Source organism: Solanum dulcamara, chromosome 4 (genome assembly GCF_947179165.1).
Source record: "Solanum dulcamara chromosome 4, daSolDulc1.2, whole genome shotgun sequence".
In the NCBI taxonomy this organism is placed as follows: domain Eukaryota; kingdom Viridiplantae; phylum Streptophyta; class Magnoliopsida; order Solanales; family Solanaceae; genus Solanum; species Solanum dulcamara.
In genome coordinates this window covers 75,506,287-75,516,295 of record NC_077240.1, presented here as the reverse complement: position 1 = coordinate 75,516,295, position 10,009 = coordinate 75,506,287, and the positions used below count along the sequence as shown (strand labels likewise).

General features: G+C 32.9%; 3 protein-coding genes across 3 annotated transcripts; 1 reads left to right on the top strand and 2 right to left on the bottom strand.

The window, feature by feature from the left end:
* Positions 1-631: 631 nt before the first annotated feature.
* Positions 632-2,377, top strand: LOC129885100 (CEN-like protein 1). Its single transcript, XM_055959310.1, has 4 exons — positions 632-919; positions 1,511-1,572; positions 1,661-1,701; positions 1,791-2,377. Exons 1-4 carry the CDS (start codon positions 707-709, stop codon positions 2,009-2,011), a joined length of 537 nt encoding a protein of 178 aa, XP_055815285.1. The 5' UTR covers positions 632-706; the 3' UTR covers positions 2,012-2,377.
* Positions 2,378-2,472: 95 nt separating this feature from the next.
* Positions 2,473-3,121, bottom strand: LOC129885101 (protein 108-like). Its single transcript, XM_055959311.1, has 2 exons — positions 2,754-3,121; positions 2,473-2,629 (listed from the first exon to the last, which is right to left on the bottom strand). The coding sequence occupies exons 1-2, from the start codon at positions 3,052-3,054 to the stop codon at positions 2,622-2,624; spliced, it is 309 nt and encodes a 102-aa protein (XP_055815286.1). The 5' UTR covers positions 3,055-3,121; the 3' UTR covers positions 2,473-2,621.
* Positions 3,122-5,528: 2,407 nt separating this feature from the next.
* Positions 5,529-9,674, bottom strand: LOC129885099 (probable methyltransferase PMT15). Its single transcript, XM_055959309.1, has 6 exons — positions 8,945-9,674; positions 8,654-8,864; positions 8,285-8,570; positions 7,702-8,094; positions 7,134-7,211; positions 5,529-5,845 (listed from the first exon to the last, which is right to left on the bottom strand). The coding sequence occupies exons 1-6, from the start codon at positions 9,671-9,673 to the stop codon at positions 5,608-5,610; spliced, it is 1,935 nt and encodes a 644-aa protein (XP_055815284.1). The 5' UTR covers position 9,674; the 3' UTR covers positions 5,529-5,607.
* Between the last annotated feature and the right edge of the window lie 335 nt (positions 9,675-10,009).

The window sequence follows — 10,009 nt, the reverse complement described above, 5'->3', positions numbered from 1 at the left end:
TTAGTTTTTAATGTTCTTATTAATGAATTCATTAAAAACTTTCGATTGAGTATCTGAATTCTCAAATACATGTTAAAGTGTTCTTATTAGATACTTTAGATTAAAATTTTGAAAAAGCTAGGAGGACCCAAAGCCCCTTCCTGAATAGGTAGGCACATAGTATCAAAAAATCTCCAGTGCGTATTCTCAAGTGTGCATTGTGCAGATATATAAATTAATCACTTAAAATGTGTCACTTCCTCTAACTATGTGCATTAGCCTAATAAACCATAAAATCTTAGGTTTGTTCCAATTGAGTCTCATGTGTATAATTTAAAGGAGGTGACATATTTTAGTTAGTTAACCAACTAATAGATACTCTCAAAAGTTTTTTTTTCAAAATTTAAATTAAAAATATCTAATAAGAATAATTTAGCATGTGTTTAGATACTCAATTGTCACAGACGTAATTCAACCATCTAAATGACATTCATTGACAAATCTAAAGGATTATCAATTTATTAAGCCATTTATATTCCACATTAAAAAATGCTGAATTTAGATGAAACAGTCTCCTTGTAGCCACCCCCACTTAGGTATCCTATAAATAAAGTTCTCCGTGCAAGTAACATTCTCCAAACCAGCTAACATATTATCTCTCTATTGCATAGCTTAAACTAAAAAGCACACAGTAATTAGTTAGTCACCAAAAAAAAGAAGGATCAATATGTCTTGTAGGGATATTGAACCACTTGTTGTTGCAAGAGTGATAGGAGAAGTAGTAGATAGTTTCAACCCAAGTGTGAAAATGAATGTGATATATTGCTACAATAATGGAAGCAAGCAAGTGTTTAATAGTCATGAGTTCATGCCTCCTGTCATTGCTGCTAAGCCTCGCGTGGACATTGGTGGAGAAGACATGAGATCTGCTTATACGCTCGTATGTTTCAATTTGTTTGTCATACTTATTTTTTTCATCAGTTTCAAAACGAAAAAGTCTTTTTTCTTATTTTGACAATTACTTAATTTTAACTTTCCATGTGATATGTTTAAGGTAAAACCACAAGATTAAAAGACATTTTGGTACATTCTATACCTAATTATCTACGTATCTATTACTCAATTTCAATTAACGTGGCACTTTTCACTTTTCAAAATTCAAATTAAACTACTCCCTTTATTCCAATTTAAGTGTCTTAATTTAACTAGGCACGGAGTTTAAGAAATAAGATGAATTTTTTGAATCTTGTAATGTTTTTAAAGATGTGCTATGTAGTTCTTTAAATATATATTGTGGTCTTAATTAAACTTGCCATGTAGAATGTTTGAATTAAAAAAACAAACTAAATATAGAAAGAAACACTCTTTTTGGAATAGATTAAAACGAAAAATAAGACAATTAAATGGGACAATGGGAGTATATAAATTTTGATTAGTAATTTAAAACATATTTTCCATTATCCATTTATTTTTTCATTCTCTAAATTGTAAATTTCTAACTATGTTTGTTGCCTCTATTTTTTTGGAAAAGATTATGACCGACCCAGATGTTCCAGGTCCTAGTGATCCTTACTTGAGGGAACATCTCCACTGGTAATAATTATACTAATTGAAAGGCATAACAAGATAAAATTATCTTGTTGTACTTACATGGGGTTTAAATTTGGTTTTGGTTTTCCAGGATTGTGACTGATATTCCTGGTTCTACTGATGCCTCTTTTGGTAAGCAAATTAAAATTGACTCTTTCGTTATCATTTTATTTACTTAATTTTGTCTTCAACAAATGATCTGATATGTATTAATCATACAGGAAAAGAGATAATGAGCTACGAGAGTCCAAAGCCAATAATCGGGATTCATCGATACGTATTCTTATTGTATAATCAAAATAGAGGAAGGCAAACAGTGAAACCACCAGCAACAAGGGATCATTTCAACACTCGAAAGTTTGCGGCAGAAAATGGATTGGGTTCCCCTGTTGCTGCTGTTTACTTCAATGCCCAAAGAGAAACTGCTGCCAGAAGAAGATGAATAAAAGTAAAATTATGCAAAATAAATAAGGTCTGCATTATGAAAAGCAACACATACGCAGAATTTTTCATAAGCAATGTCATAATTTTGACTCTCCTTTGGTCCTACTTATAATGTAGAGGGTCGCCTAGTTTGTTGTATTAATTTGAAAATAATACGTGTATGATTTTCAATTCCCGTATGCCGTATTAATAGTTTTTGAATTACTACCTCAATTCACGAATTATTTTACATAAAATTTAACGAGGAACTCGTACAATTATGGGGAGTTTTTACTCGTGAATTCAAGCAAGTCTCTTTCAATAACTGAGTTTAATTTATATACATCATATAACTTAAACTTCTTTATAGTGACAGCGTGTCTAGACTTTCCAGTATTATTGAGGCGCTAAATTAACAAAATTAATTAGTCAGTCAGAAATCCATCGTACTTAATATTTGACCTTGAGATTAAGAGAAAATTAACCGAGTCACATAATTTGTTTATTGATAATCATATATATATGATACTACAAACTCTTTTGCTGAAGAGACAACATAAATTTATTGTTACGATATTATTTCATTTGCACATGTAGCAGATGTAAACTGGCTGGCACTGACCTCAAACTCAATTTGCTGCAACAAAAATAAAAGTGAGTGAGTGAATCGTTGTATGATCTCATTGGATTCATCTGTGTTAATAAAATTAGTGGTCTAAAGCCAAAATTTAATAAGAGGCCTTAATAAATTAGTTACTGACCGGCACAAGAGAGGGGAGGGAGGTTGCACTGAGATGGAATTTGAGCTGCAATGCGCATAGTGTTGCACATACAGTCATGATTAACTGACTGTAGTGCCATGCAACACTCTGTGCTTGCAGTGGGTGAGCCTGGCACTAAAAATGGTGCACACACGTTCAGGTTCGTAAGTGATGCGGTGCATGTCTGCTGGGGCTGACATTCGATCACCCGGGTTTGCAGCACAATCACCAACAAGCACAACAATAATAGTGAAACAATTGATGATGACTTCACAGCTGCCATCGTCGATGTCGAATACATATGTTCTTATATAACTTTCAAATGATTGTTAAAAGAAAATGAAAGTAGATGACTTGCTTTTAGTTGTGCCAAAAGGAAGAAGTATTTATAGTTGCTGAGCAATAAAACTAAGCAGAAAAGGTATTTGTAGGATGAGGCTCTTTGTGTGAATGACCTAATTGAAGATATTGACAGACAGCTTTCTTGCATTTTTTTCCCCACACTTTGTAATTGAACCATTATACCATTTGTTTCAACTTACTTCGCACTATTATCTAACGGGGAGTTAAATATATTTTTTTCTTCTTTAACGGGATTTCATTTTGTGTTTCACGTAAGTTTCTGAGATATATTAATATTTTTTTTGTTTTTCATCTGGTATTTGGTGTCTGTATTTGAGTTCCGACTAAATTAGGATCGCATACGGTAAAACTCATTCTGAGGGTGGCGCTCCGAACAAATTGTTTTCTATATTTAAGGCTCGAATCTGAAACCTCTAAATAAAAGTGGAGTAGTACCATTACGTCACCACAATCCATATTGGTTTGAGACATATTGCTTGATACATAAGACTTATTGCTAAACAAAGAAATTAATTATATTTTACATTCAATCATGAGTGGGCAATTTGAGTTATCAAAGTTATGTCCTTTTCCGCTGCTAACAATGAGTACGTCCTAGAATTTGAGGCATATGTCAAGGGCATTAAATTTGATTTTGGTTACTTTAGAAGTTTTTTACTATAGGTCATAGTTTTTTGTTATTGGTGTAAAAATATTTTTACTTGCTATCATGTTGTATTTTTCCCTAAAGTATATTAATAAAGAAAACAATTCTTATAGAAAATGACACTATCATAAATAAGTTTTTTATATGATTATGTCTGAAATTGATAAGATAGAGATTATATAGTAACATATTCGTCATACGGCTTTACTCATCTTTTTATTCTTTTCCTTCTTAGAAATATATAAACAATAATCTGTGTAAATATTAGTTGAAGATGTGTAAGGGTAGTAAATGTGAAAGTGGATGATGAAGTAAATGATGATTTCAGTTTATTGTTTATCTAGTTTTGACTTGATACGGGTTTTAAAAAGTAAAAAGATGTTTGAATTTTGTGGTCATAAATTAAAGATATGTAGAATGTACCAAAATTTTTTTTGATCTTGTGGTCTAAAATATGTTATGTGAAAAGTTATAATTAAAAAGTTGTTAAAAATAAAAGAAAATGAAAGAGATATTTTTTAAAAAAAAACATACTAAAAATAGTAAGATCAAAAAATTGAAATGGAGGGAGTATAAAATAAATAACATAAATAATGGCTCATTGAACATCCCATACAACCCATGTTTTCTCAATATCTTCTATGAGCTACTTTGGTCTGAATCTACATTCAAAATTATTTGATATTTTTATGGTTGACGAATATTGTACAAGTGACAATTTATATACCAAAAATGAATAAAGAAATATAAAAATCAGGTCCTTAGTGGATCTCCAAAAGAAATTGGTAAAGTGATAACACTATAGAGAAATTGCCGAGAGAAGCTATTTCTTCCAACATTATTGAAGATTGGTTGGTCACCGCAATAAAAAGCTATTTCAAATAACATACAAAAGGAAACTTTGAAAATTTGTAATTAACCTTAATTCAATTCTACAAGGAACTAGAATTCAAGACATGAAAAATAATCATAATTGAAGACAAAGAATTAGCTTGGAATTAGGATCGGAAAAGTTTGGCCGAGTCCAAACAAAATTAAACAATGATTGGATTCTTGAAAAGTTTGAATAAAAATATTTTATTATTCATAAAAGACCTCTGAACACTCAGCCTAATGATATAAAGTGAAATGTCCAGTTTTCAGCCAAATTTTGTAATATTCCAAATTGAAGTTATTATAATGACATGCACAATCTTTCCTTTTCTTAGAATTTGATTAATCAACGTAGAATTTTTTTTTTCTTTTTCTTTTTCCTTCCTCTTAACTCTTTTTTATCTTTTAAATGCTTTTTTAATTTCATCTTCTCCTGATCTTCTTTTGTTTTTTCTATTTTTTTTTAATTTCTACATATCTAGCAAAGTGAGTTGCTTGCTTGAAAGAAAAAAAATGGAAAAAAGCAGACAAAAGAAAAGTAAATAAAATGATGATTCAATAGGCACTTTCAAGCTAAACATGAAGTCTATTAGTTCATGTTTACCAAAAAATAAAATTAAATCCATTAGTCATATATATCAAGACAAATAGAATTTGTTTAGAAACTTTTCAAAAAGCTTTGACAAACTACTATACAAAATTTAGTCAAGAGTAAAATGCCAACTTCAAAATTCCTTCAATTTTGCACTTTACTCCAAAAACAAAAAACAAAAAACAAAAAAAAGATAGAAAAAAAAAAGAAGATGAACAAGACCCTTAGTTTAGGAAAATTTAAACAAGAAAACAAAATTGTTAATTTCATAAAATTAGATCCTTTACAGATTAGACCCACTTTATTCGCCAAGCGAATGATCTTCGCTTCGCGGGAACAACAAAAACACTGAATATATTATTGTCGTTGTCGTTACAAAATTAGATCCTTGGGCTTGTGGTGGTGTCTGCTGGAGCAGTCCAATATGACTTCACTGCAAATAGAAGTTTTTCTCTTTCCATTGGGCCATCTTCATGATCCACAATTAGACTCTCCCAATTTAGCCCATCTACGATCCTCTTTACTTCAACCAATATATCTACGTCTTCACGTATTATTATACTTCCTTCTGGCCTTAATATTCTATCCATTTCTAGTAATATGTCTTCCATGTCACATCTACATGTTAAAATTGACAAGTATATGAAAAAAAAGGTCACTCACATATAGTAAAATCAAGATTTTTAACAATGAGATTCAATATATTAGAAAAAATTACGTGAAAATATGCATGTTGCGTAGTCTAATAAAAAATAATATACAACATTATACTCGGTTTGGCCCATATTTGTGTATAGGGGTGTACATGGACCGGGTTGGTTCGGATTTTTTACAAACCAAACCAAACCATTTGTGTCGGGTTATTAAATCTATAAACCAAACCAAACCAATAAAATTCGGGTATTTCGATATCAATTTTTCTCGGGTTTTTTGGATTTTTTTTGGATTTTTCATAGTATCTAATAAAAAGCACAGAGTAGTACTTCTTAAAAAGAGTTCTAGTACAAAATATCAACATATAAGATGGACGCAGAACACTGTTTGAAGTTTTAACTTTATAATATAACTTTATAAGATGGGTTTTTTTTTGTATATTATTTAGATGAGCTTCTCAAATCCAAATCTAAATGTAAGAAAGAAAACAAAAATTATGAAAAAAAATTAAAAAATATTTATAAATTACATTTCAATAAATATTTTTATGTATAACATAATTTAAAAGTAGTATATAATCGGGTCGGTTTGGGTTCGGTTTGACTCTTTTTAGTTAAAACTAAACCAACCCTATAATGGTCGGGTTTTTTTTCCAAACACCAAACCAAATCAAACCAAACCACTAGTCGGGTTTTTTTTCTGGTTTGGTTTGGTTTGTCGGTTTGGTGCGGTTTATCGGTTTGCCCTGTACAGCCCTATTTGTGTATAAGAACATTTTATATACGAATATACATTTTTATACAGAGTTGTCACATTATGTGTATAATGCTTTCCCCTAGATATAATATTGTATAATATTGTATATTGGGCTAAGTGGTGTAATATTTTATGTTGACTTGTATATTTTTTGAGAATTTCCCAAAAAATATGTGAAGGGAAATAAAAGTAAAAGAACAAAGCCGTCATGGGAAGTAAGATACTCCCTATATTCTCATTTTTGTGAAGGGGTTCAAAGTACGATGGTCAAAAGACTTAATTTTTATTATGAACTTTTGTCTAAACTTTTCAAATATCTTTTAAGAAAATTTTATAGGTTTTTAAATATTTGAAAAGTACTATAGGTCAACATAGATTCAAAATATTTAAGAAAATTTGAAAAAATTATAGTCAAAGAAAAAATCTATTTGACTCTCAAAATAGTACATATTCACATAAATAGGAACGGAGAGAGTAAAATGATGCTAGAATTTACCTTTCTTTGTACATAGTAAATATTGAATCAGCATGAAGAAGATCGTATGTTCTTGGGTAAGTTGACATAGCTTCACACCTGCAACAAAATTCATGGTGATTGTCATGACCATGGAATATTTTCATCTAAAAATTTACAATTGTCATATCACTAAATAGGTACCAAAATCATATTTTTGAAAATAATGACTACAGAAGCTAACTTGTCAAAGTTGAGTGATTATTGATGGTCAATTACCCAAAAAAGTTGAGTGACCACCCAAGCTTCTAACTCTCTCTTATTACGTGACTATCTTATTTAAAAGTTTAAATGATAGTAAAGCTAGTCACTTGGAACATAGGGTATTCAATCCCCCAGCTTCTAGACCTTGAAAAGGGAAACAACAAGACCTAACAAGGTTAATGTGTGACCTAGAAAACGGAAAAAACAAGCCCTAGGGTCACATTGAATGAGAAGTTCTAAGATGAATACCAGGTTCACCACGAAATCATAAAGGTTTGACGACCCATGAGAGATTGCAAGGAGGGGCGGGAGGGAGAGGAGTTATTAAAGAACCTAGGAAATTTACCAGCTTTGATATGTTCCAACCAATCCTCTTTCATAAATGACACCAAGTGTATTGACCTCTGCTTCAGCAGGAACAATATTCATTACCCAAACAGGATCATCAACCCAACTAGCAGCAAAACCACCAAGGTAAGCATTCATGTCCAAGAGATTTCTATATCTCCCTGGTTGGTTAAGTTTGTTGTCAATGCTCTTGTAATAAGACACTCTTTTCTGCCACAGCTGTGAATCTTTTTCGAATGATCCAGCCGTGACCCCTTTGACAGTTCCACTGATGATCCTTGGTGGTATCGCGTTTAATCTTTTAGGCCATTTTTCCAATTGTCCACCAGCCACATCTTCGTCACTTGATACTTCAGGTAAGGGAGTTATACACGTTTCAAGCTCCGTGTACCTAAAAATAACGAATACAACACAAAACAAGATCAATAATGTTCACAAGATGTAAGGGTACTTTTATTATCCGCCAAAAGTCTTTTTTTTCTTAAACATCATATGTTCCAGTCAAACATCGTCATGTAAAATGAAACGGAGGGACTAGTAGATAAGATATTAAAAATATGAGTAGTTGGAAAAGCACAAACCAGGCTCTATCATAATCTTGGGCAGGACATATTAACTTCTTCTTTTGTTCTTTGCACTGGAAATGATTGTATGGCTTTTGCCATATTGCAATGTCATCTTTTTCGACGAACTTTTTCCAGCAGAGTTTCTTAGCTACCTCTTCAATTCTGGTTTGCTCACCATTAAGGTCATCCCTGGTTCTTTCCCAGCCTTTGAAATATTTCCTCCAGCGAATTGGTGGACCGGAGAGTATCCAATATCCCCCGGGCCTCAAGACTCTATCAACTTCCATTAAGTACGCACCATCTGATCCACCACACACACCAATGCAATGTAAAACAAAATTTGGATTTAAGAGAACACGTTTTAATTTACTTAATTATGCGTACCATATAGGTCCCAGGGAATAAGGCAACGAGAGCAATGGGCCATGTCGAAAGCTCTAGATGGATAGGGAAGCCTCTTGGACGCGAGTACTCCAATCAATGCAGGAACGCCTCGCTCAAGAGCAAATTGAACTTGTGCTTCGTGTGTATCCCTTGGTGCAAATGACATTGCTAGGATATCTCGCGATAGAAGATAAGCTCCCCAACTTGCCACCTGCATAGATTATTATCGCGATTTCTTTAGAACAAACTTCTAAAATGTGATCCTACAATTAAGAAAAATGGTAAATTTACCCCACAGCCCGTGTCAATGGCAGTCCTAATGGAACCATCTTTGAGATTGATCAACTTGTCAATGTCATCAACGTAGGCATCGGCACCATTTGGGAACATAGTCCCTCCACCGGGGAACCTAAACTTATCTCCTTCTTTTCGTATCCAATTCTGAACGGCCTTCTCCACGGCCAATTCCTTGTGAGGTACATTGGCGTACCACGCCAAATCCCTACTCTTAGGCCATTTAAATGGCTTCTTATAACCAGAAGGCGCGGGTACACGACATTTCAATAACTGACTCCTGTCAGGACAATGCCTCTCCCTATAAATCAATTTATCCCTCTTGAATTTCAACGATCGTTGAGGGTCTTCACAAGGCGTATACTCGCTATATTTAATGTCACATGGCGGGTAAACTTTGACACCATCATCAGGAATCGCGTCATCTTCACCTTGGGTGGCGGTTAAGTCTAGTTGACCGGTTGTTGAAGACGAAGAATTTTTAGAAACTGCAGAGGTAGCTGAAGTGATTTTCAAGGGAATGCAGGGGATGGAAGCAGCAACATTTGATACAGGGGAGGTGGAAATGGATCCTCTGCCTATTAAATACGCGATAGAACAGAGGACTGTAAACGTGATAGCCAATGTATAAAGATTGATTCGTATAGAATGAGGTGAAGATGCATAGTTTGCTCCATTCTTCTTGTACGTTGGACTATAGTACGGAGGCGTCTTAGGACCTGCCATTGCAAAAAATATATACTATTTCCTACTTACTCAATCGATGATTCGAAATTGCATTGTAGGGATTTACTAATGATACAAATTTGCAATGTACAATAGAGTATCCGTAAGAGTTGCAGAGGATATAACAAATACACCAAGAGAAAATTGAGTGTTTGTTGTGGAGTTCTAAAAAATAGGAAAAAATTTAGTTAAGAAATTGGATTATGTATAACTGATTTGTCAGTTGCCATTCCTTTTGGTATAGTTTGGACTAGGAAATAATCTTAGCCAAGGAAATTGGAATGGAGGAAGATATTTCCCATCATAATTTGTTACAAATATTGGTTTGGGTTAACA

Excerpts from the sequence above, each read along its gene's own strand:
- LOC129885100 (XM_055959310.1), top strand. The coding sequence starts at position 707 with ATGTCTTGTAGGGATATTGAACCACTTGTTGTTGCAAGAGTGATAGGA. Across the intron at positions 920-1,510 it reads TGAGATCTGCTTATACGCTC|ATTATGACCGACCCAGATGT; the intron begins GTATGTTTCAAT and ends TTTTTGGAAAAG. Across the intron at positions 1,702-1,790 it reads TTCTACTGATGCCTCTTTTG|GAAAAGAGATAATGAGCTAC; the intron begins GTAAGCAAATTA and ends TTAATCATACAG.
- LOC129885101 (XM_055959311.1), bottom strand. The coding sequence starts at position 3,054 with ATGTATTCGACATCGACGATGGCAGCTGTGAAGTCATCATCAATTGTT.
- LOC129885099 (XM_055959309.1), bottom strand. The coding sequence starts at position 9,673 with ATGGCAGGTCCTAAGACGCCTCCGTACTATAGTCCAACGTACAAGAAG. Across the intron at positions 8,865-8,944 it reads CCATTGACACGGGCTGTGGG|GTGGCAAGTTGGGGAGCTTA; the intron begins GTAAATTTACCA and ends TAATCTATGCAG. Across the intron at positions 8,571-8,653 it reads TATTCCCTGGGACCTATATG|ATGGTGCGTACTTAATGGAA; the intron begins GTACGCATAATT and ends GTGGTGGATCAG.